The 27,319-nt window shown below is 43.8% G+C and overlaps 1 protein-coding gene across 3 annotated transcripts in view; it reads left to right on the top strand.

Moving 5' to 3' along the window:
- Nucleotides 1–27,215, top strand: part of GCGR (glucagon receptor) — a 111,415-nt gene extending 84,200 nt beyond the window's left edge. For 2 of the 3 annotated variants that reach the window (XM_077458840.1, XM_077458841.1), the window contains exons 8-14: nt 1,843–1,996; nt 6,750–6,810; nt 11,251–11,320; nt 16,060–16,148; nt 19,375–19,513; nt 21,222–21,263; nt 26,411–27,215. In XM_077458840.1, the coding sequence (XP_077314966.1) occupies nt 1,843–1,996; nt 6,750–6,810; nt 11,251–11,320; nt 16,060–16,148; nt 19,375–19,513; nt 21,222–21,263; nt 26,411–26,695 (840 nt within the window). In that variant the 3' untranslated portion in view covers nt 26,696–27,215. The remainder of the gene's footprint in view (nt 1–1,842; nt 1,997–6,749; nt 6,811–11,250; nt 11,321–16,059; nt 16,149–19,374; nt 19,514–21,221; nt 21,264–26,410) is intronic. The other variant, XM_077458842.1, reaches the window with a different exon arrangement.
- Nucleotides 27,216–27,319: the final 104 nt, after the last annotated feature.

Here is a 27,319-nt window from a genome sequence, read left to right on the forward strand (position 1 = left end):
CCAGATAAAGGAAAACAAGGGCCTCATCCGGCCCCCTGAGCCACAGTTAAGAGACCACTGATCTACACTAAAGCCTAATAGTAGACAACATGTAGGTTATTTATTCGCTTATAACAGCCGGAAAAAAAAACACAGCCACCACATCTACGGATTGATAATCTGTAATATAATTTAATGCTTTTGGGTTTAGATATTCGTTACCCCTCTTACTGCTACCAACTTATGTCGGTGGCAGTGGGGCGTTAACACAATTCTGGCGGCTGCAGCCACTTGGAGTGTATGTAAGTCGGCTGTCAAATGGAAGTGCAGCAAGGTTGAGGGAGCTGACAGGAGGAGGACTCTGATAGCAGTGGATGGGGGTAGGCTGCAATAAATCCCTGAGCTCCTGAACAGCCCAGTCTGGGCTATAAACAGCTTTGATTTGTTGTACTACTTGCCGGAGGAAGACGTGGTGAAGTACTTTGAAACGCGTTACATAAATCTTTATTATGATATACACTTCATTGTGGAGCTCGGAGAATAATTTTATTGCATTGCAGCCAACCCAACCCCACTGTTCTATCAGAGTCATCATACAATCGGCACGCTGAGCCGCACTGCATGGGATTCTGGGAACACCCTTTTTGTCCGTTTGCACTATAGGCTTCATATGAACGTATAGCGTACATTACAGGCACATTCTCAAAGCAGAGACCCTGTCACCAGACCATTTATTTCAATCCCATAAGATTATATCTGCATTTAATGTATTTTATGCATGTTATTTACCTGTAAAAACCTCCCCTATGTAGGCCTCTAAAACCTCGGAGAGTGATACCATCTTGGATGTGATGTCAGCAGCCTCAAACCGTTACTCAGGTGACACTCCATAGCAGTGGTCTCCAAACTACAGCCGGGGGCCAAATGAAGCCTTTTGCTTACTTTTATCTGGCCCTATGGGGCACTATTCCTACTGACACCAACACTATTCTGCTGACACCAACAATGGGGCGCTATTCTCCCCACCGACCTCTGCGGTGGGGCGCTATTCTCCCCACCGACCTTTGCGGTGGGGCGCTATTCTCTCCACGTGACATCTGCGGTGGGGCGCTATTCTCTCCACGTGACCTCTGCGGTGGGGCGCTATTCTCTCCACGTGACCTCTGCGGTGGGGCGCTATTCTCTCCACGTGACCTCTGCGGTGGGGCGCTATTCTCTCCACGTGACCTCTGCGGTGGGGCGCTATTCTCTCCACGTGACCTCTGCGGTGGGGCGCTATTCTCTCCACGTGACCTCTGCGGTGGGGCGCTATTCTCCCCACGTGACCTCGACGGTGGGGCGCTATTCTCCCCACGTGACCTCGACGGTGGGGCGCTATTCCTCCTACTGATGTCAGGATGTTTTTCTACTTCCTCTGGCCACACTCTGGCCCCCCTAAAGTCTGAAGGACTGTTAGCTTGGCCCTTTGTTTAGAAAGTTTGGAGATCCCTGCTCTATAGTATCCCCCTCACTCCTCCCATGGCAGCTACACAAAATCTAATATAGGGAGGGAAAGGGTGGAGGAGCTGGGCCAGCACAGACGGTAATTATATACTCCCCAAAAAAAAAAGAGAGGGGGCTATATAATGTGCAAGGGGTGGAGGGGGTTGTGCTAGGCAATTATCTCCTAAAGAAGTCACATTTTCCCATTGCAAGTGAATAAAAACAGTGTATGAAAAGGAAAAAAATACAGCAAGCATATACTAGTCGTAATGTATATGTGCTCCTATCTGCATTTTTTTTTTTTTTTTTTATTTGGTGACAGGGTCTCTTTAAAATCTATCCCTTTTAATTTTTTTGCCCCCCCCCCCCCCGATCTTGCAGACTGGATGCCGTGTTGCCTATGTGTTGGCGCAGTATGCGACTATTGCCAATTACTACTGGCTGCTGGTGGAGGGGATCTACCTGCACAATCTTCTGGTGCTGGTTGTGTTTTCGGAAAGGAGTTACTTTATGCTGTACATCTGTATTGGATGGGGTGAGTACACACATTGAGGACTACCTTCCATTAATGCAAAGCAGATTTAATGATGAAATATGAAGGTCGCACAATCTTCTTGACGACGCTGTACCCCGGGGTTTAACAAATATTCTATAAAATACATTCATTGTGTGTATTCTTCTTGAACCTCGGTGTGCTTTGTGTGTTTCTTCCAGATCTGTGCAGTAATCCCAGGCTTCCCGTAATAAAGACCGCTCACTGCTGCTCTCTCTCCTTGTGCAGGAAGACTGGTCTTGTCTCCTCCCCTTCTGTAGTTTTCTGCAGACAGCCTGTAGTGGGTGGGGCCTACCTAGTGGGTGTAGTTCACAAACTTTGACCAAAAATGCGTTCGTTTTTGGCTTTTTTTATTTTTTTTTGCTTTTTTTCAGAAATTTCAAAAATCCAGAAACCTAAGATCACTTTCACACTGGGGCGTTTTTCAGGCGCTTTTTTTTTTAAAGCGCCTGAAAAACGCCCCAGTGTGAAAGTGATCTTAGGTTTCTGGATTTTTGAAATTTCGGAAAAAAAGCAAAAAAAAAAAAAATGTAAATCGCTTGAAAGAAGCGTCCTCTGCAATCCCAATGTGAAAGCCCGAGTGCTTTAACTGCTTAAGGACCGCCTCACTCCGATATACATCGGCAGAATGGCACAAGCATGTTCATGTAGGTTGCCCTTTATGAGCCCAGCGCCAGCGGCGCACTCGCAACCCGGTCCTGAACTCCGTGGCCGCGGGACACCGGCGGCGATCGGGTCACAGAGCTGAAGAATGGGGAGAGGTAAGTGTAAACCAACCTCTCCTCGTGCTTCCTAGTGAGCCTGTCACTGATCGTCTGTTCCCTGTCATAGGGAACGACGATCAGTGATGTCACACGCCAAGCCACGCCCCCCCCACAGTAAAAAAAAAAAACACAAATTAGGTCACACTTGACCTCTACACTGCCCCCTAGTGTTAACCCCTTCACTGCCAGTGACATTTTTACAGTAATCAATGCATTTTTAATCGCACTGAATTAATGCCAATGGTCCCAAAAATGTGATAAAATTGTCCGACATGTCCGCCATAATGTCGCAGTCACAAAAAATCGCTGACCACCGCCATTACTAGTAAAAAAAAAATTATTAATAAAAATACCATAAAACTATCCCCTATTTTGTAGACGCTATAACTTTAGCGCAAACCAATCAATTAACGCCTATTGCGATTTTTCTTTTTTTTTCTATACCAAAAATATGTAGAAGAATACGTATCGACCTAAACTGAGGAAAAAAAATGTTTTTTTTAAATATATTTTTGGGGGATATTTATTATAGCAAAAAGTAAAAACTATTGATTTTTTTTTTTCTAAAAATTGTCGCTCTATTTTTGTTTATAGCGCAAAAAAGAAAAAAACGCAGAGGTGATCAAATGCCACCAAAAGAAAGCTCTATTTGTGGGGAAAAAAGGGACGTCAATTATGTTTGGGTGCAATGGCGGACGACTGCGCAATTGTCAGTTAAAGCAGCGCGGTGCTGAATCACAAAAAGTGCTCTGGTCTTTGGCCAGCCAAATTGTCCAGGGGCTGAAGTGGCTGAGAAACAAGAGCGGCACAGCTAATTACATTCTGTCTAATTTTGTTTGGGAGCCACATCGCACCACCGCGCAATTGTCAGTTAAAGCGACGCAGTGCCGAATCGCAAAAAGAGGCCTGGTCCTTTAGCTGCAAAATGGTCCGGGGCTTAAATGGTTAAGAGCCCTTTCACACTGTCAGTGCCCAAGAAACACTGGTAAAGCGCCCCTTAAACTAGCGGCGCTTTACCAGCGTTTTTCAAGCGCTAGCGGGGCACTTTTACCCCCCCGCTAGTGGCCAAATAAAGGGTTAAAAGCGCCCACAAAGTGCCGCTGCCAAAAGCACTTTGCAGGCGCTTCCCATTGATTTCAATGGGAAGGGGCGCTTTAGGAGCGTTGTATTCACCGCTCCAAAAGCGCTGCAAAGAAGCTGCTTGCAGGACTTTTTTTGACGCCCTGCCAGCGCAGCGCCTCAGTGAGTAAGCACTCGGGCTTTTACATTGGGATTGCAGATGAGGCTTCTTTAGCGTTAAAGCGCCTGAAAAACGCCCCAGTGTGAAAAGGGGTCTAAAAAGAAAGAGAAATCTGTAAAATTCTAAATAATAATTAACTATTAAATTACAGGTATTTCAAATTTTGTCTGTTTGTGAACATAACGAATGCAAATTTATCCGAAGCTACGAATTATCTGAAATAAAGAATGCCGCATCTAAACGAATGCAACGTAACGATCTAATAATATTAAAATCTTTTTATTATTAATTTGTTCCATTCGTTTAGATGCGGCAATCGTTATTTTCGGATAATTCATAACTTTGGATTAATTTGTATTCGTTACATTCACAAACGTTGACCAAATTTGAAAGGAAAATTCCAATACCTCTAATTTTAATAGTATTTCAAATTTTATTGATTTTGCTTTCTTTTTTTTTTCAGATTTTCAAATTTCCGAAATTGAAAAATTCGGAATTAACGAATTTGTCAAAATTCGTTAAACGAATTTGAAAACTAAACAAATTGCACATGTCTAATATTTGCACAGGTGCGCACCCCAAATTTCAAACACATCCCTTTCTCTGCAGCCTCAGCTGCTTGGGACAGTGAATGAATGACAAGTGCTCTGTGCTGAGCGGCTTCCTGGTTCATTCATAAACTGAAGCATAGTAAATGCCGTTTACTATGCTTCAATTATGAATGGACACAGTGAGCAAGCGTGTTTACTGTGTTCATTTAGAAAAGGAAATGTTTACTAGCCTCTTCCGCCGCTCTCCTCCATCCTGACACATCCCCTGCAGTAGCCGGGGGGAGAGGAGAGGAAGGAAGCCAGCAGCGGTGGAGGGGGAGGGGCAGTAAATGGGGACACACACCCTGTACATACCTATGGTGTATTTGGGAGACCTTTTAACAGCTTCGCTATCCGGTAGGTCTGCAGTCATCCCTTTGGTATGTCCATTGAAACGTCACTTGGATGTTAAAGCTGAACTCTGGATGCAAAACATTTAAATATATTCCTCATTAGTCACCAATAATCATTATATTTTATATCTTTAGTACATATGTACTTTCTATATAAATGTACTGGATTATAACCTTTTACAATCATAAAAAAAAATCGTTGGTAAATCCTATGTCGCTACAAACTCAGATGTTACATTGTAAACGTAGCAGCGTCATCATCAGTGTCCTGTACAGAGAGCGGAGCTGTAGGAGGGGCCTAGCAGGCTCCACCCACTACAGAAAACTAAAAGAGGAGGTGGAGACCAGAGCAGCAACCCCAGTTTTCTGGATATTATCAAGCCAGAATATATTTAAAATGCCAATGCCGGGAGCCATATGATCCAGCGGGCTTTACACACACTATATTGTCACAAGTATTGGGACACCTGCCTTTTTTACTACACACATGAACTTTAATGGCATCCCAGTCTTAGGCTGGCCATACATTATACAATTTTCTTCTATAGATTTCCTTTAGATTTACCAAAACCATATAATATGAGGTCAAATCTGAACACTTTCAGTTTGTGTGCAATCAGGCAGGCCCTTGTACTACACAGTTGAAGGTAAATCTAAAGGAAATTGAAGAAGAATATTGTATGGTGTATGGCCAGCTTTAGTCCGTAGGGTTCAATATTGAGTTGGCCCCGCCCTTTGCAGCTATAACAGCTTCAACTCTCTGTAGATTCTAGTTCCCAAGATGCATACAAAAATGTAATTTTGTGTTTTGATTAACCATTTAAGCCGCTGGCCATTTGGCTGGCCAAAGACCAGAGCACTTTTTGCGATTCGGCACAGTGCCGCTTTAACGGACAATTGCGCGGTCATACGACGTGGCTCCCAAACAAAATTGACGTCCTTTTTTACGCACAAATAGAGCTTTCTTTTGGTGGTATTTGATCACCTCTGTGGTTTTTATATTTTGCGCTATAAACCAAAAAAAAACGGCAATTTTGAAAAATAAAATGCAATATTTTAAACTTTTTGCTATAATAAATATCCCCAAAAAATATATTTAAAAAACGTTTTTTTTCCCTCAGTTTAGGCCAATATGTATTCTACATGATTTTGGTGTAAAAAAGGAAAAACGCAATAAGCGTGTATTGATTGGTTTGCAATAGCTTCTACAAAATAGGGGATCGTTTTTCTTTTTTTTTCTTTTTTTTTTACTAGTAATGGCGGTGAGCGGCAATTTTTATTGTGACTGCGACATGGTGGACACGTCGGACAATTTTGACTCATTTTTGGGACCTTTGGCATTAATACAGTGATCAGTGCGATTAAAATTGCATTGATTACTGTAAAAACTTCACTGGCAGTGAAGGGGTTAACACTAGGGGGCGGGGGAGGGGTTAATATGTATCCTATTTTGTGTTCCAACTGAAGGGGGGCATGGGGACTGTGCAGGGAAACCAACAGATCGCTGTTCATACTCTTTATGGACAGACGATCTGTCAATTCGCTGCTCAGAGAACTGGAAACCGTGTGTTTACACAAATGCAGCTGCCGGTTCTCCTTGTGCCCCGAGCAATCGTGGGATCCCGGCAGTGATCGAGACCGCTGGGCACTTGCATCAGCTCGGGGAGCGAGCGCATGCGCCCCCCTAGTGGCCGTTTATGCTACCGACGGGGGGGGTCATTTTGAGAAGGCAAAGAAAAGGCCATAGGATCTAAATGATATCTTCTTATTTCATTCTCTGTTTTCTAGGTGCCCCAGTTTTATTTATGGCTCCTTGGGTGGCTGTCAAGTATACATATGAAAATGATCAGTAAGTATGTGCAGGAAGCCGCAGATCAATGCCAAGGCTGGGCATATTATTTGTGCAGAAAAAAAATGTGGGGTGTGTATATAATCTCCAAAGACATGCTGGTAGGTTAATTGGATCCTGATGCTCAATATTTTGGGAGGTGGGGGCAGCAAACAACCTGCCGCTCCTCACTTGCGCCACCGTCCCCATCCTGTCCTGCCCCTCCATGCAGGAGATGAACGGGAAGGAGGCGGTGATCGGAGGCCTTACCTTGGGTGCTCGGTTCACCCGGTTTTCCCTGACTGGCTGTTGGGGGAATCGGTGATGTAGGGGGTTCTGGCAGCGCGAGATTGAGAGTATGCCGAGGGAAGAGCCGGGGCTCCTCACCCCCAGCCAAAAAGGAAGTGGGCCCGAGACTCCCTGGCCAATCGGGTCTCTGGAGCCGCTTCCTGATCGGCCAGGAGGAGAATCAGGAAAATAGCTAATATTTGCTATTGTCTTCCTGATTCTCCCCCTGGCCAAAAAGGAAGTGGGCCCTGATATGCCCTGGCCAATCGGCTCTCTGGATCCACTTTCTGATTGGCCAGGAGGGGAATCGGGAAGAAAATAGCGAATATTCGCTATTATCACGCAACTGGGTGGGCTCATGGCACAGTGCTCTGCGTCATACCTCCCAACATTTTGAGATGGGAATGAGGGACACCTACTAGCGAACGTATGTAGGCATAGGATACGCCCCCTGCCACGCCCCCTTAAAGGAGAAATAACCAAAAAGAAAAGTTTAAAAGTTATAGTTAATAAATCCACAAGTGCTTTTTTTTTTTTTTGCCACTATTATTCCTTTTATATTGGCTTTTAAAATTAAAAAATGCAGCAATTTAGAATTTGGATGAAAGGTTTAGCACTGGGAAACTTTTTTTGAATGATAAAAAGTGCATTTTATATACAACTATATGGATCAGACCAAAATGAGGGACAAATAAGGAGCAAAGAGGGACGTTGCTCCAAATCGGGGACAGTTGGGAGCTATGCTTTGCGCCCCGAGCCCACCCTTTTTTTAAGCCAATTAGAGCCTCATATAGATTAGTACCTGGGCGTATGGATTTGGGGGGGCGGCACCCTTTATGGGCCCATCCTAGTGCTGATTCCAGCATGTGTCGCTCACTGTGGGCCCCTCCCTTGAGTATTTCTACCCAGAGCCACCCATCTGATCACTGGCCTGGGGCAAGTTGCCTGTTCTTCCCCTGATTGGCTCCCAGTGCTGCTCCCTTCCTCTCGCAGTCTGAGCCCTGCTGTACAGGAGATCATAAGAGGCAGCTAACCGGGTCAAATTCCGGTACTTGTGCTGCTTGCATAAAAAAAAAAAAAAAAATGTTTAAATTATTTATCAAGTAATACAGAGCTGCATTCATGTGCTTCTTTTCTATCTGCCTACATTTTAGCTTTACAAGTGCCGCTGGATTAAATGTTTATATTGTACACATGCACACCAGATAAATTAGTAAATGAATCTCTGAGCCGGTTTGTTATCGCCCAGATTCCAGTCGTGTCGGCACAGCCCCGTAGTAAGCTCCCTTTTATGACAATCGGGTGCTGTCTGCAACGGCAGAGCGTGTGTTGCTCCACCGCCATCCTTGCGCTGCGGTTTGGCGTTCTGCTCGCAGGACATTAGCAGGTGCCAATGCTAACAAAACATCGACTAAGCAAAGCAACCACAGGTGATGTTCACACAGCTTAATTTTATATGAAGCGGCTTGTGTTTATCTAGGAGCCGCTGCACATGATAAGACTCATTAGGCCTGTCACACAGACTGGCCAATTTCCTGGAGCGCTGGAGCGCAGCCAGATGGCAACAGACCGGCTCGCAAAACCCGTAAACCTCCACCGCCGATACGGTGCTGATATTTCCCGCCACTTGCTCAGATTATACTTGTCTGATTAATAGACAAATAGCCTCTTTTTTAGATGTGTTGTTTACAAGTTAAAAAATTTTTTTTTTTGCTAGAAAATTACTTAGAACCCCCAAACATTCTAAAAAAAATTTCCTAACACCCTAGAAAATAAAATGGCGGTTGTTGCAATACTTTCTGTCACACTGTGTTTGCTCAGTGCTCTTTTTTTGGAAAAATATTATTTTTTTGAATAAAAAATGAAAAATAATTCAACAGTAAAGTTAGCCCAATTTTTTTTTATATTGTTAAAGATAATGTTATGCCGAGTAAATTGATACCCAACATGTCACGCTTCAAAATTGCGCCTGCTCGTGGAATGGCGACAAACTTTTACCCTTAAAAATCTCCATAGGCGACGTTTAAAAAAAATTCTACAGGTTGCATGTTTTGAGTTACAGAGGAGGTCTAGAGCTAGAATTATTGCGCTCGCTCTACCGATTGCGGCAATACCTCACATGTGTGGTTTGAACACCGGTTTCATATGCGGACGCAGCTCACGTATGCATTCGTTTCTGCATGACGGGGCGCGTTCAAAAAAAAAATTCTCATTTATTTTAACTTTATTTTTATCAGTTTTTTTTTTTTTTTAAATGTGTCACTTTTATTCCTATTACAAGGAATGTAAACATCCCTTGCAAAAGAAAAAAAAAAAGCATGACAGGACCTCGTAAATATGAGATGTGGGGTACAAAAAAGACATCAGATCTCATATTTACACTAAAATGCAAAAAAATAAAAATAAAAAAAATCGTCATTTAAAAATAAATAAAAAAATGGCCCTTTTAAGAGTCAATTCCGCCCAGCAATGTCATGGAGACGGGTGGGGACCATCTTCCCCCTCACTCGTCTCCATGCCAAGGAAGAAGAAACATCCGATCGCCTCCTGCGCTGCCGATGGCTCCGGTAAGTGGCGGAGGGCACTGGAGCACGGCGGGAAGGGTGCGCCTCCCCCGCCACCGATAAAAGTGATCTTGCGGTGAATCCGCCACAGGGACCACTCTTGAAGCAGACCGCTGGCCAAACAAGAGGATACTGGGGTTATGGCAGCTAGCTGCTGCCATAACAATGATATCCCCCGTCAAAGTTAGGATGTATATCGGCGTTCGGTGGTCTGGAACTGGTTAAAGGGCAACGCTGGACCTACAGTGGACATAAGTCTACACACCCTTGTTAAAATGTCTGGTTTCTGTGATGTAATAAAATGAGACTAAGATAAATAATTTCGGAACATTTTCCACCTTTAGGCTGGGTTCACACTGCTGCGGGGGGAGATCCGGATGTGATTCGCACCGCAAATCACATCCGATCTCCGTAGCGATGCGAGTACAGCCATACAGATAGTATGGCTGAATTCGCATCGCTCCCGCAGCAAACTCGCACGGGACCCTTTTTTTGGTCCGCAACAGAATCGGATCGCATGGGTATTCACACCATGCGATCCGATTCCTGTGCGAGTCGGCAGATAGCACTGCGATATGCGGACGGATCTGGGGGTGTCATTAACATATCATTGACACTCCCAGCCGTGCGCATAGGGCAGTGTGAACTGCCGGCGGGAGTAATGCGATGCGGGAAAACGCCACGGATTTGCGGCGTTCCCGCATCGCAGCGGTGTGAACCCGGCCTTAATGTAGACTTTTGAAAGTCCACCCAAGTACCTCCACCTCCTGCATGTCAACTCTAATGCCACGTACACACGACCGGACTTTTTGACAGCAAAGGTCCGGCGGAACGAGTCCGTCGGACAATTCGATCGTGTGTGGACTCCATTGGACCTTTGCTTGCCAAAAATCCAGCGGACTTTAGAAATAGAACATGTTTTAAATTTTTCCACCGGAACTGCGCCGGACCGAGAAATCCGTTCGTCTGTATGCTAGTCCGACGGACAAAAACCGGACGCTAGGGCAGCTATTGGCTACTGGCTATGAACTTCCTTATTCTAGTCCAGTCGTACACCATCACGTTTGAATCCGTCAGACTTTGGTGTGATTGTGGGTGGCCAAGTCCGTTCATTTGGAAAAGTCCGTCGGAACTCCGCCGAAAGTCCGTCGGAAAGACCGTCGAACCTAGTCCCTCAAAGTCCGGTCGTGTGTACGCGGCATAAGAACCTTAGAACTCACATCAGGTGTGTGTGGTTTTTTTTTTGCTCTTTAAATTAAAGTCCTGTCCCAGAAAAATGACAGGAAATCTCCACTTGCCAGGTGTCCCCATTAGAAGGTTTCCCCCACTATTCCTGTCCCTAGTGACTACTATAAAATATTTTTATTTCCCATCACTTTCTGTCCTGCTAACAATGGCTACAGATAACAATAGGAACCCAACAGCGGTTCTAACCCTTCTACACTCCATTCAGAATAAATGAAGTCTATGCTTAAAATCTTAGTTTGTAAACCAGCAGAGAATCATCAGATTCAGCAAGCAAGCGAGATTTAGAAGAATAAGCTTCTTTAAATAATTTATGAAGATTTTGCCCAGACGGTGTTTCATTTTTTTTTGTTTCCTCACCCAGGTGCTGGACCATAAACCTCAATATGGGATACTGGTGGATCCTGCGTTCACCGGTGCTTCTTGCAATAACGGTAATTTATGTTTTTTGTTTTTGCACTTTTATCCAGTATTTTTGGCGGGGGGGGGGGGGGGGGGGCATAAGATCAGCTTTAAGCGCGATACACTCTTATTTTTTATTTATAAATTCCATAAATTAAAGTGCATGTCTAATCAAAACCCTTTTTTTATTTTTTATTTTAATACAGTGGGGAAGAATTAGAATCTCTGCCAGATCTTATTGTCTGTGTGCCCTTATGCCTGTTTCACACATGGGCTTCAGCTTGTACAATGCCGCATATACACAATCGGAATTCCGGCCAGAAAAACACAGATGAGAGCTTTTCATCGGAAAATGCGACCGTGTGTACGCTCCATCGGAATTTAGCTGTCCGAATTTCCACCAGCCAAAAATTGAGAACATGTTCTCAATTTTCCCGACGGAAAAACTTTCCATCGGTAATTCCGATCGTGTGTATGCAATTCCGACACGCCAAAACTCACGCATGCTCAGATTCAACTAAGAGATGGAAGCTATTAGCTACTGGCCAATCGCTGGAAATCGCACCCCATCAAAAGTTACACATGCCCTACTTTTGGAAACTCACTACAAGTGCATCCAGGCCCAGGGCAGCACTTTGCGGGGGGCTGTAAAAAAGCACCCCCCCGCATGAAAAAAAAAAACAACCCTCTCCCGAACGAAGAGGCCCAACTGGCTTGCTCTACCTTTTTTAGTGTTTTATTAAACAAAACAAAAAATCAAATCTAAATATTATAATTATATATAATCTGCTACCCTACACACCAATGCATGGCTGCCAGCTAGGATTCCCAAAGCTGTCCCAGGAATTACTAACCCCCCCTGGGGTCATCCCAGATTTTCAATTTATAAAAAAAAAAAAAAAAAAAAAAAAAAAAAAAAAAATTAAAATAAAAAAATTATATATATATATATATATATATATATATATATATATATATATATATATATATATATATATATATATATATATATATATATATATATATATATATATATATATATATATAAAATTTAAAGTGCAAGTCCATGCAAAAACTAAAATCCCTGTATCTATAGACACCAGGTATAACCTCTCTATCCCTGTAAAGAAAAAATTAGTATACATACCTTTTTGGAAGCCGCTCCAACCCACAATCCCGCGCTGCGCTGTCACCCGCAGCTTCGCTGTGGAGGCGGGTGCAGAAGACACGGACGACAATGGACTTCCCATAGTAAGTCTATGGGTTACGTCACTTTCATTTCACAGCTGTTGTCAGCCGTGTCCTCTGCAGAGCTTCCCCCGCTGGAGAACGGGTCAGAGCGGGTCAGATCGGCTTCCAAAAAGGCATGTATAGTCATCTTTTCTTTACAGGGATAGAGAGGTTAGTGTTAGATCTCTGGTGCCTATAGATGCAGGCATTTTAGTTTTTGCATGGACTTCTACTTTAATGATTTAATAATTACAAGAATTAACCATGAGAAATTCAGTTTTGAGACAACGAGTTTTGACATGGATAATGTAATATGCATGCCACATTGTACAGTATGTTGTAGAAAATAAATATTTATACTATTGATCTTTGCTAATGCAATATCTCACAAAAGTGAGTACTTTTTTTGTAAATATTTTCTTCTATCTTTTCATGTGACAACACTGAAGAAATGACACTTGTCTACAATGTAAAGTAGTGAGTGTACAGCTTGTATAACTGTGTACATTTGCTGTCCCCTCAAAATAACTCAACACACAGCCGTTAATGTCTAAACCGCTGGCAGCAAAAGTGAGTACACCCCTAAGTGAAAATGTCCAAATTGGGCCCAAAGTGTCAATATTTTGTGTGGCCACCATTATTTTCCAGCACTGCCTTAACCCTCTTGGGCATGGAGGTCACCAGAGCTTCACAGGTCGCCACTGGAGTCCTCTTCCCCTCCTCCATGATGACATCACAGAGCTGGTGGATGTTGGAGACCTTTGTGCTCCTCCACCTTCCATTTGAGGATGTCCCACAGATGCTCAATAGGGTTTAGGTCTGGAGACATGCTTGGCCAGTCCATCACCTTTACCCTCAGCTTCTTTAGCAAGTCAGTGGTCATCTTGGAGGTGTGTTTGGGGTGGTTATCATGTTGGAATACTGCCCTGCGGTCCAGTCTCTGAAGGGAGGGGGATCATGTTCTGCTTCAGTATGTCACAGTACATATTAGCATTCATGGTTCCCTCAATGATCTGTAGCTCCCCAGTGCCGGCAGCACTCATGTAACCCCAGACCATGACACTCCCACCACCATGCTTGACTGTAGGCAATACACACTTGTCTTTGTACTTCTCACCTGGTTGCCCCCACACACGCTTCACACCATCTGAACCAAATAAGTTTATCTTGGTCTCATCAGACCACAGCACATGGTTCCAGTAATCCATGTCCTTAGTCTGCTTGTCTTCAGCAAACTGTTTGTTGTCTTTCTTGTGCATCATCTTTAGAAGAGGCTTCCTTCTGGGATGACAGCCATGCAGACCAATTTGATGCAGTGTGCGGCGTATGGTCTGAGCACTGACAGGTTGACAACCCACCCCTTCACTCTCTGCAGCAATGCTGGCAGCACTCATACGTCTATTTCCCAAAGACAACCTCTGGATATGACGCTGAGCACGTGCACTCAACTTCTATGGTCGACCATGGCGAGGCCTGTTCTGAGTGGAGCCTGTCCCGTTATACCTCTGTATGGTCTTGACCACCGTGCTGCAGCTCAGTTTCAGGGTCTTAGAAACCTTCTTATAGCCTAGGCCATCTTTATGTAGAGCAACAATTCTTTTCTTTCAGATCCTCAGAGAGTTCTTTGCCATGAGGTGCCATGTTGAATTTCCAGTGACCAGTATGAAAGAATGAGAACGATAACACCAAATTTAACACACCTGCTCCCCATTCACACCTGAGACCTTGTAACACTAATGAGACACATGACACCAGGGAGGGAAAATGGCTAATTGGGCCCAATTTGGACATTTTCACTTAGGGGTTTACTCATTTTTGTTGCCAGAGGTTTAGATATTAATGGCTGTGTGTTGAGTTATTTTGAGGGGGCGGCAAATTTACACTGTTTTACAAGCTGTACACTCACTAATTTACATTGTAGCAAAGTGTCATTTCTTCAGTGTTATCACATGAAAAGATAGAATAAAATATTTCCAAAAATGTGAGGGGTGTACTCACTTTTGTGAGATACTGTGCGTACATTTTGTTTTTGTATGTATGTATGTATATATATATATATATATATATATATATACACATATATACACACATACACACAGCCCTCAAAATTTCCACTCGCATTCACTTGGCGAGTGGAAATTAACGGAGGATGAGTTGAGCTCTAAAAGGAAAAGGTGGAGCCTAAAGAGGAAAGGGTGTGGTTTACAGATGACAGGGCAGGTCTTGACAGGAAGGGGTGGGCCATACTTAAACTAGGAGGTGCACAAGTTTAGTCAGGCCTAGGGCAGCACAAAACCTAAATACACCTCTGAGTGCACCGCATGGTACCATGCATGCACTACTTTTAGGAACTCACTGTAAGTGCATTGCATGGTTCCATGTGATCCAGTTGCGGGCAAACTCGCTGCATGGGCTATTTTTCAAAAGGAACGCAGTTCCAGCACTGAATGTATACAATGGCAAGGGTTGCTGGGGGCTCTGTTGATGCTGGCTGCTGTGAGATTTGTTGTAGCTGGAGGGGATCCATTCTTGCGTGGTGGATCTATTGTTGCTGGAAGAGATCTACTGGTGAGGGAGGGGGTCTATTTTTGCTGGAAGAGATCTACTGTTAACAGAGAGGTCCATTTCTGCTGGCTGCTGGGAGATCTTCTGTTGCTGTTGGGTGGTATTTTTTTGTGGGGTCCATTGGGGGGGGGGGGGGGGTCCATTGTTCCTGGGTGGATACATTGTTGCTGGGGGGGGGGATCTATGGCTGCCGGCTGCAAGGGATTTTACTACTTTCCTGGTTATCCTTAAATTCCATACCAATTACTTTGCACCACAAAATGATACTTGGCTCTGTATTCTCAAAAAGGGACGCTACTGGGAGATGGATAGGGAGTGGAGATAAGAAGTGACTCGGAAGAGGGGGGGGTGGTTCCTGCACCTATTCCCCGAGAAAAAAAAAGCCCTGATGGTGCGGGGAAACGTACGGGGGTTTTCTGCTGTGAAACGGCCCTTAGAGCCGAACTCCAAGCACAAAACAGATGAAATTTTTTAATATATTACTTAATAGCCAAAAGGGATACAAATCTACTTTATGTGCATCAAATTGCCTTTGCAAACCCAGATATCACCCTGTAAAAGTAGCGGTGACATAATCGCTGTGCTATACATAGCCCTGTGCAGAGAACAGCGATGTGGGAGGGACAGAGCAGGCTCCACCCACTGTGGGCTGCCTGCAGAAAACGACAGGAGGGGGGCGGAGACGAGACCAGTCACCCTGCACAAGGAGAATGACTGCTATCCAGGTCTCCGTTTAGTGAGATTTCCTCTTATTCACGGACACAATGACAATGGTTTTGCCTTTAGCTATACTTTAATAGCTGGAAAAATAAGATTCTGTTTTTTGTTTGCAAGAAGATCCGCGGGGATGCAGCAGCTGCGTTCTAAACACTCGGGATTGTTTTGCCATGAGGCAATCCCTTGTAAAAGTAAAAGAACGCCAAAATGTTTAGATTTCCATGACAATGGAGCTTTTCTTTTTCTTGTACTTTTGTAGATCAACTTTTTAATATTCATGAGGATAATTCAGATTCTGTTGTCGAAGATGCGAGCTCATCAGATGAGGTACACAGACTATAAACTCAGGTGAGAGACGTGTGACACCCGCAAAGCGGCGGCACAAGTCGCATGGACGGCACAAATGCTGTGCAGGGCAGACTGTGGTTTGCCAGTTAAAGTGCTCCTGTACTGTAGTGACTAAAGTGCTCATGTATTATAGCGATTAAAGTGCTCCTGTATTGTAGTGAGAAACATCCTGCTGCAAAGGAGTCGGCAAGGAAGATGTAATACAGTGGAACCTTGGTTAAGGAGTAACGCGGTTAAATAGCGTTTTGAAAGAGGAGCAACTTTTTTATTTTTTTTTATTTTAAATCCTGACTCCATTTGCGAGTGTTGTCTCGCAAAACGAGCAGAATTCAAGCTAATGTGGTGTGCAGTACCGCATTTGGCCAGAGGTGCAGGGGGGCGCTGGTGACATTCGGAGCCGTTCGGAAACACTCAGAAATAATCCATTCCCGAGGGTTTCAGAGTTCAGCGCAGCTGTCCGAGTATTTCCGAGGCTTTCCGGCGCCGCCCCCCACCTCTGGCCACATGCAGTATTGCATGCAATAGAAGTCAATGCGGAAAGAATCATCTTAGTTTTCCATTGACTGCTATAGGGAAACTGTCTTTGATATGCGAGTGCTTTGGATTACAAGCATTCTCCTGGAACGGAATATGCCTTGTACACGGCCGGACTTTCCGACAGGAAAATGTGCGATCAGGCTCCATCGGCCTTTTTCCGTCTGAATTTCCGACAACAAAATCCAATCGTTTAAATTCCGATCGCGTGTAGACAATTCCGATGCACAAAGTGCCACGCATGCTCAGAATAAATTAAGAGACGAAAGCTATTGGCTACTGGCCTCATAGTCCCGTCGTACGTGTTGTACGTCACCGCGTTCTGAACGATCGGATTTTCCGACAACTTTGTGCGACCGTGTGTATGCAAGACAAGTTTGGGCCAAAATCCGTTGGAAAAAATCAGACGGATTTTGTTGTTGGAATGTCCGACCGTGTGTACAGGGCATTATGCTCATAAGTCAAGATTCCGCTGTACTTGTGTTTTTTTGGGGGTTTTTTTTTTACCAACGGTGAAGGTTTTGGAGAACTTTTGGAAGGGTCGTGTTAAGGCTAAATTCCAGTCTTCCCCTCAGTCATGCACACTTGTACCAGCTCCTCTCCTGTACTGAAACTGATTTCAGTGCACACTGTGAGCCTCTCATATTGTGCGCTACTATCTGCAGCAAGTCCAGTAGAGCCCGCCTCATTTCTGGGCTGGAGAACATCCAGCATCATCATCTCAAAACTTTTCAGTACAGGGCAAAAAAGTTAAATTGTCACTGTCTGTATTTGGCGCTGTGCACCCCGCACCCACATTGATGCCATATTGGGAGCAACAGCCGTGTCTGTGGATTAGGAGATTCCTCCATCCATGCTGTATAATGTGGACAGGAGGAATCTTTGGATTGTTTGTTTATAATTAGTTAAAGCGGAGGTCCACCCTAAAGTGGACCTCCGCTCATCGGAACCCTCCCCCCCTCCGGCGCCACAATTGGCACCTTTCAGGGGGGAGGGGGGTGCAGATACCTGTACAGTACAGGTATTCTGCACCCACTTCCGGGATAGCTCTCTGCGGAAAGGGGCATAGATTACGCCCCTTTCCGCAAGTGCCCGCCCCTTTCCGCAAGTGCCCCGCTGCCTGCTGGGAAACACACAGATCCCAGAGGCAGCGGGGACCGTCCTTATTGCACAGCGAGACTCGTGCATGCGCAGTAGGGAACCGGGAAATGAAGCCGAAAGGCTCCATTTCCTGATTCCCATACCCAAGATGGCGGCGGCAGCACTTGAGACGATCTAGAGATCGGCTTCGGGTGCCGACATCGCGGGCGCGCTGGACAGGTAAGTGTCACTATTTTAAAAGTCAGCAGCTGCAGTATTTGTAGCTGCTGGCTTTTAAAAAAAAAAAAACGTGGAGTCCCGGTGGACTCCCGCTGTAAGCTTAAAGCGGGTATTAAACCCAAGGCAAACATTATATTGCAGCCTTCCAATTCTTACATGTGATGGCTGCATTTGTTTTCTTTTTGTCAGCTTTCTTCCTTCTATTTTCATCTGGTGATCTGGCCAGCAAGTCTGCTTTTTTTCAAAAGAACTAGCGCTCTAGGAAATGTATCCGTTAACACTGATGAGAGGAACCATTTACGCTGACAAGGAGGTAGTATACAAGAAAGAGAAGCGCTGCTCCAGGTGTATAAAGATACGGCCGATTAGAGTACCATGCAGAGGGCTAGCCCCGGCCCGCCTCCGTGGGAAACTTGGAAAGAAGAAAGAAATGGCTGCACATTCAGAACTTCAGATTGCCTTCTATTTTGTCTCACAACGATAACACCAAAGACACCAAACTGTGGTCACGTAGATGCGTTTCACACATACATCTTGTGCTTAATCATTACGATTAAGCACAAGATGTATGTGTGAAACGCGTCTACGTGACCACAGTTTGGTGTTATCGTTGTGAGACAAAATAGAAGGCAATAGGAAGTTCTGGATGTGCAGCCATTTCTTTCTTCTTTCCTAGCACTGAGAAGGGTTCTTACAATGAACAATCAGCTTACAGTGGTGGCCGCTCATGCAGGGTGCATGGGCGCCACCCCCCATATACATGCTCCTGGCCCTTAATCTACATCAGGGATCTGCAATTAGTGGACCTCCAGCTGTTGCAAAACTACAAGTCCCATCATTCCTCTGCTTCTGTGTGTCATGCTTATTGCTGTCAGTCTTGCTATGCCTTATGGGACTTGTAGTCCTGCAACAGCTGGAGGTCCACTAATTGCATATCCCTGATCTACAGGCAGGGTGCCGGACGCATGGATTTCAACTTTTTAACAGGCTTTCATTGGTTAAGGGGTGGGCCCCGGGGCTCACCCAGTTGTGTAACATTACCAAATTAACATTCGCTAATGTCTTCCTGTCTCTCCCCCCTGCCAATCAGAAAGCAGGTCCAGAGACCTGATTGACTGGGAGGAGACCACCAGGACTCGGTGAGAGTTGGAATGGGAATGGGAGATGAAGTTTAATATTACCCTTCAAATAACTATAAAACCTTCATAGGGCAAAAAGGAAAAAAAAAAAAAAGCAGTTTCTATATTTCTTAATGCCAATTTTTCTCCAAACCTACATGGGCACTTTAAAAAAGGAAAAGAGCAGGGGGTGGTCACCTGAGTGGAAATGGTATATAATAGCTTCACCTGTATGTTACTATGTCTTCTACCAGGCTGGCAAGATCCACGCTCACACTCATCCCTCTGCTGGGCATACATGAAGTGGTGTTTGCGCTGGTAACCGATGAGACGGCAATGGGAACCCTGAGACTAGTGAAACTTTTCTTTGACCTTTTTATCGGCTCATTCCAGGCAAGTTAAAAGTGGGCTTTATGAGAATGTGATTGAAGAGACCCCGTTACCAACCAAAAAAATAAATAAATAAAATGGATGTAAAAGCCACAGAGAAAATAAGTATTTTAAAAGCTTACTTCCAGCATTTTTTTTTTTTCAAAAATAATTTTTTTATTGACTTGCAATCTGCCAATAAACTTGCTTGAAAATTTGGTTACTCTAGGAAGAGACAATTCCCTAGCACAGCCCCCTCCCTTCTTGCACATTATAGCCACCTCCTCTGCTGGGAGGGTCTAAGCACGATCTGCGCTGTTCTAGCACATTCAATTCGCATTACAGAAGAGTGACCGGCTCTCAATGGAGCTGGTTCACACAGCTCCGGGGCGGCCATGGTCCGCATTTAAAAAAGGGTCCTGTGCATTAGACATGTTAAATTTGTTCATCTCCGAAATTTCAAAATTTTCCAATTTGCAAAGTTTCCAAAATTTTACCAAATTTGCAAAGTTTCCAAAATTTTACTAATTTGCAAAGTTTCCAAAAGTTTCCAATTGCCGAAGCTTAAAATTGCCAAAATTAGGAAATATGAAAATCTGAACATTCAAAAGAATGAAAAATCAGAAAATTCGAAAACCTGAAAATCTGAAATAACTAACAAATAATAAATATTGAATTATAGGTATTGGAATTTCTTTTCAAATTTGGCTGTTGGTGAACGTAACAAGTACGAATTTATCCGAAGTTACGAATTATCTGAAATAACGAATGCCGTATCTAAACAAATGGAACGTAATAATCTAATAATTATCAACAATAATAATAATAATAATAATAATAAAACCTTCTTATTATTTATTAATTTGTTCCATTCCATCTGTTTAGATGCGGCATTCGTTATTTTCGGATAATTCGTAACTTCAGATATTACGTTCACAAACAGCCAAATTTGAAAATTAGGAAATTCCAATACCTATAATTTTAATAGTTAGCGATTTTGAATTTTACTCATTTTGTTGTTTTTTTTTCCGATTTTTGAATTTCAGAATTACGAAAATTCTGAATTCAAAGATTCGGACATTTGAAAATTCTAATTTCTGAAAAAAACAAAATGATACGAAAACGAACACATTTTTTTTTCAGTGCACGTCTACTGTGCCTCTTTGGTTCTGATTCAGGTGCGAATTCAGGCAAAAGTTCGGACCCAATTTGCACCTGAATCTGTGAACAGAGATGCACTTGACCCCATGCTCTAAACTGCGGACGCAGCATGTGCGAACGCAGCCTAAATATCAGATGGAGTGCAAAACTCCCATGCTGGTCGCTTCCAGATGCAACTGAAACTCTCCAAGGTGCTGAGTACTAACCGCAGGGCTCCAGGAAGCAGGGGCTTTTGGATTAGAACCAGGATGAGGTCCTTTAGCACCCAAGGTAAAAAAAAAAAAAAAAAAAAAGCCAAAGTGCGCCCCCTAACCTCCACGAGCACCATAGATTGCAGATCCTGCCCTTTTTTGAGACTTGTCTTCTGCTGCAATCACCTTTTCTCCTATACCCCATTGCCCAGCTCTGTTTTGAATGATACATCATATGACCAAAAGGCATAGGTGTCCCTATTCCAACCTGATCCTCCCTTTCACATAATATTTATGCAATGAGGATCCCCCACGCCCCTTTCCCTGGACTGTATATATTTTTAGCTGACAAGACTCTTGTTTCTCTCTCCTTTCTGCAGGGAATGCTGGTAGCTGTACTCTACTGTTTTGTCAATAAAGAGGTAAGTGATCGATCCTTCCTTATGCCCTGTGCAAGATAAAATGTTTCTAATTTTCTTTAAAGAGCCCAAAATAACAACAATGAACATTAAAAAGTGCAGCATGCTTGTTATGTCAACAACACTAAGCAGTTTATGGAGAAGAAACCATTAAAAGCTGAATTCTAGGGAAAGTTGTAAAAAAAAAATCCCTTGCATTGGTGCACTGCAGAATGGATTAAATGCCCATTTTTGTTCAGAGTACCAGCAAAAAGTACATTTACTTACCTCTTTATCTCCCACAGGCTTCTCCTTCCATGCAACCGGTCCTCCAAGGCCTCTTTTCTCTGATGCTCCAGCCAGTAGCGTATCATCCATGAGTGCAGGGTGTTCACTGCACAAGGGATCTTGAGGGGAAGGGGCCCACTGTGACCTACCCTGCACACATGGATCTGGGTGATTGTCCCTTGCCAGCTGGGGATGATCGGTGCGGCGGGGGACAACTGTGAGCACCGATCTCCCCGTATAGCTTTTCAGCTGAGCTGACAGGCGCTTCTCCTCCTCTCCCTCCCACGGCTGTCAGCTAAAATGTCATACAGGGAGATTGGTGCTCACAGCTGTCCCTCCCACCGCACCGATTATCCCGACTGTTTGCTGTGTCCTCCTCCACCCCGTGTCTTCCTCTGCCCCGCTGTGTGCTCCTCCTCTGCCCAGTGTCTTCCTCCGCCCCGCTGGGTGCTCCTCCTCTGCCCCAGGTCTTCCTCCGCCCCGCTGGGTGCTCCTCCTCTGCCCCAGGTCTTCCTCCGCCCCGCTGGGTGCTCCTCCTCTGCCCAGTGTCTTCCTCCACCCCGCTGTGTGCTCCTCCTCTGCCCAGTGTCTTCCTCTGCCCCGCTGTGTGCTCCTCCTCTGCCCCATGTCTTCCTCTGCCCCGCTGTGTGCTCCTCCTCTGCCCCATGTCTTCCCCTGCCCCGTGTCTTTCTCCACCACGCTGTGTGCCCCTCCCCTGCCCCGTCTCTTCCTCTGCCCCGCTGTGTGCTCCTCCTCTGCCCCGTGTCTTCCTCCGCCCTGCTGTGTGCTCCTCTGCTCCGCGCTCCTCCTCTGGCCCGCGCCATGCGTGTCCCTCTTCTCTCCCACTGGTTGTGTGGGATATGTCAGGATGGAGAGCGGAGGAAGGGGGCCGGTAAATATGTAATTTACCAACCCCTTCCTGTTCTGAATTGGACACAGAGCGATTGCTACTGATCACACTAGTGTCCTTTGATAACTGAGCAGTGTAAACTGTATTACTCTGCTTCAGTTTTATGAATGAACAGGAGCCGCTGTCTCTGTTCATTATTCTTCAGTGCTGAGACTGCTAAGAAAGGGACTGGGGGGATCTCTGTCCTCAATCCCTTTTTCTGTCTCAAAGGGGAGATGTCAGGGGTCTGTTTAGATCCTTGGTGTCTCACCAAAGCCCAGCAACAGGGCTGATGGTGAAAAAAAAAAAAAAAAAAACTCAATAAATATTACAGAATTAAAATTGTTTTACAATTAAAAAAATAAGATTGTAAAAAAAATAATAAAGTAAAAAACTGACACCATCCTCAAGTAAACTTGCCCTTTTGTATTGTCTAAACCATTATGCAGTCAGGCTGTATTGGGCACCCTGTGCTGCTGGGCTCTATAGGAGTAGTAGGATGTCATACACCCCTGCCAGTGGTCATCTAAAGGCCAGGAATAAAAAAATCTTGCTTTTTCTATACAAATTCATAGTTCTTGATGTATGTATGTATGTATGTATGTATGTATGTATGTATGTATGTATGTATGTATGCGATATATAAATTCCCTTAAGCTCCAGAAGGTTTTACCCCATTCACAACCAGGGCATTTTTTGCTATGCGGCACTGCGCTACTTTAACTAGCAACTGGGTGGTCAAGCAACACAGTACCCAAATTAAATAGATTTAATTACTTTCATACAAAATAGCGCTTTCTTTTGGTGGCATTTGATCACCACTGTGTTTTTTTTTTTTTATTATATAAAATAAAAAAAGGCCGCAATTTTGGAAATAAAGGAAAAACACTTTTTTTTTTACTTTCTGCTATAAAACGTATCCAATTAGAAAAAAACATTTCATAAAATTAGGCCAACATACATTCTGCTACATGTCTTTGGTAAAAATAAAATTAAAAAAAATCTGAATAAGTTTATATTATTATTTAAGGTACTTTATATAGCGCCGTCAATTTACACAGTGCTTTACATATACATTGTACATTCAGATTAGTCCCTACCCTCAAGAAGCTTACAATCTAATGTCCCTAACACACATTCATATACTGAGGCCAATTTTAGACAGAAGCCAATTAACCTACCAGCATGTCTTTGGAGTGTGGGAGAAAACCGGAGTACCCGGAGGAAACCCACGCAGGCACAGGGAGAACATGCAAACTCCAGGCAGGTAGTTTCGTGGTTGGGATTCGAACCAGTGACCCTTTTTACTGCTAGGCGAGAGTGCTAACCACTACACCACTGTTGGTTTGCGTGAAAGTTATTGCGCCTACAAATTATGGTGTATATACACTGGAATCTTTTTTTGTATGCTAGTAATGGCGGTGATCAGCCACTTTTAGTAGGATTGTGAGTGCGGCGGCCAATCTGACACTAACACTGGGTGGGAACTGAGTAACTGGCACCTCCAGTGACACTAATACAGTGATCAGTGCGAATATTGTACACCGTCAACTGTACTAATGACACTGGCTGGGAAGGGGGTTAACATCTAGGGGCAATCAAGGGGTTAACTGTGCGCCCAACACTGTGTAATTATATATATATATATATATATATATATATATATATATATATATATATATTTAAATAAATATATATTTGAATAATAATTGAAAGAAAATTATATATTTTAATAATTGAAAAAAAATATATATAAAAAAAAAAATAAAAAAATATATATATATATATATATATATATATAATTTTAATAATTGTAAAAAAAAATAATATATATTATACATACTTTTGTAAGTGTTACTTTCCCTACAATAACTGTCACTTGTGACATTCTCCATTCTGCGTTCGCTCCTTCCTCATATTCTGCTTCCTGCTCCGAACATCTGCTTCCCGTTATTTATAGTAAAACATGTAAATCAATGTCAGTTTGTAAACAAAGCGCCGCTGCCAAACAGTAATGGAAGCTTTCTGAAGGCTGGAGGTTAAAGGGCAAATAATGTGCAGAATTATGTGAGAAAATCAAAAATACGAGGTCGGGAGTCACTCGGCCAGCCACATTGAAAGACATGGAGAAAGAATAAAAAGGGGACATTTATGGGGATTATTTTTTCAAAGCGTTTTGAGAGAGGGATTGCCCCAGGATGAAGTATTAGTAAGTCCTCGTCTTGAATTCGTAGTTTAGTATTGAGCGTTGCTTCATTAGAAGGATGTGGCGGAACTGGGAAAAGCATAGAGCAAGTTAAGCCAATCAAATTCTCTCTTTCCCTATCATTTTGAATGGAAGTTTCAAAGGACAAAACTTAAAGATTCCCTTTAAATCAGGCATCTCCAGCAGCTTATTTTGCCTTTTCTTTACGCCCATACCCTTGAGAGTGAGAACACGCAGCTCTAAGCTGATCCCAATCAGAGCTTACACAGGGGCGAGGACGACCCCCCCCACCTCCCATGTGATGGTAATGGGTCATTTAGGTACCAGTATTGTCACCTCGGAAAGGAAGGAAAGTCACATGTTACCACACCCAGGGCTGGGACAAGGGGTGGGCAGGAGGGACGGCTGCCCTGGGCACTGTGGTATCATATAAGCAGGGTCATCTTAATAGCTTCATGGGCCCCTGGGCAAAGTAATGCAGTGGGGCCCTTTCAAGAACAAGTATAAATAGTTGATAGAATTAAATATATATTTATTAGTACGTTCAATAAAAAATCGATTTTAGACAATTAAATATGCCATAAGTGAAAGACTAATCAACACGAAGGGCGCAGTAGGGGGGGTTGGGGGGGGAGAGGCAGAAGGGCACAATACTGGGATCAGGAGAGCACAGTACGGGGGGGGGGAGGCAGAAGGGCACAATACTGGGATCAGGAGGGCACAGTACAGGGGGGGAGGCAGAAGGGCACAATACTGGGATCAGGGGGCACAGTACAGGTTCCAGGAATCTGCACAGAACACTGCCACCCCGGAGCAGCTTAATAAAAAACATGACTGTCCCATCAAATCTGGGACAGTTTGCAAGTACGATGTAATGCAAGATTTTCATGGGGCCCTGCCCAGGGATGCCCATGCATAAAGACAGCCCTGAGGCCACTGATAACTATATTGGTGACACTGGCCCCCAAAAAGTGTCCATTAGTTGTCTGATTTGTCTGCTGCAATGTTACAGTCCCGCTAAAAATTGCTGATCGCTGCCATTACTAGTAAAAAAAAAAAAAAAATTCCATAAAAATATCCCATAGTTTGTAGACGCTATAACTTTTACACAAAATCAATATACGCTTAGTGGAATATTTTTTTCAAAAAAAGTAGCAGAATACATATTGACCTAAATTGATGAGGAAATTCGTTTTTTTTTTTTTGTACTGGGTATGTTTTGTAGCAGAAAATTTAAAACAATTTTTCTTTTCAAAATTGTCGGTCTTTTTTTGTTTTTTTATATATATATATATATATATATATATATATATATATATATATATAATATGTGTGTGTATATATCTTTTTTGTTGAGGCACTGGGGCTAAAAGTTCAGTTGGGATTTAATCATTTTTGACCAAAGTTCCCTTCTAGTATCTGATTAACGGAAATACTCTTAGTTACACCCCCCAATCCCCCCACCCGCCTTTGATATATTAAACGGACTAGATGGAATAACAGTTAGTGAAAGGAGAGGGGATAGCAAATGGAAACACAGCAGACAAGCCATCATACATCTTAAAAACCTAAGAGACAGAATTTAGCATGCAAGATGGGGAAAAAAATGGGCAGGCGGTGAGGAGGGTAAATATTTAGCAGATGAGGAAAACATTCATTGAATTCGGTCCAATATGTTGAGTTTGACTGATTTGCGAGGAGACGAGAACATCCCGAAACAGAGCAACCATCCTCATTCCACACGCCTGCTATAACAGTCTATCTTTATGTCACCCCCCCTCCCCCCAGGTTCAATCCGAGCTCTTGAAAAAATGGAAGCGTTGGAAACTCGGGAAAGACATCGAGGACGAATACAAAAACACAAACAGCCAACCTCCCCGAGCTGGGCTCGGCAGCATCTGCGAAAAGCACAACCTGGTCGACGGATGCAACAACGGGGCCAGCAAGTCGCGGCACAGCGACGACACCTGGTACAACGAGAAGATGGGCAGCAGCGCGACCGAACAGATCATGCTGAGCGAACGACAGAACAGCTTTGAGTATCCTGACAGCAGCTCAGAACACATCTTCTAAAGCCAAAGCATGCAAGCCACCCCCCAGAGACAAGGTATTCATGGACAATCTTGGACTGGCCATCTGGCAATTCTGGTCTGTGCCAGAAGGCCTGGTGTGATTGGGGTGAGCTGGACAGCAAAGATCACTGCAATTAAGCACATTCTGCATCCGGGCTTCACTCTGCACTGACTTACGTTCGTATGAAAGGTATTGGTTGCCCAAGCTGGGAAAGTTGGACCATATAGATGAAGAGAAGCCAGCATACTTCATAAGCCAGGGGCTTCACATAGTAAAATAAGCGCTGTTTATACCCTGGAACTGTCACCAAAACGGGCTAGTGCAACACAAAACAATATGGATTCTTACATGCTTTGTGAGTTGACATAAGAGAAGAGCTTCCCAGTCAACAGCAACGCCATGGTGACATTTACCCCTATCCTTGGACTTAAGTTGTGGCGTTTTAAAACTTCTAAAAGTATTGGATATTCCAGAATTGACTGATCAGCAGTATTAAATGGGTAAACCAATGATTAGGAAACCCTTGTAGTAGGTTTGATGTTGACGACCCCCCCCCCTCCCCCCCATGCAGATAGATACACAGGGTACACCATTGTCCAAGGTTATATGGTTGGTAATGCCTTT

Source organism: Lithobates pipiens, unplaced genomic scaffold (assembly GCF_037356315.1).
Source record: "Lithobates pipiens isolate NorthernLeopardFrog02 unplaced genomic scaffold, aLitPip1_a1.2 Scaffold_28, whole genome shotgun sequence".
Classification (NCBI taxonomy): domain Eukaryota; kingdom Metazoa; phylum Chordata; class Amphibia; order Anura; family Ranidae; genus Lithobates; species Lithobates pipiens.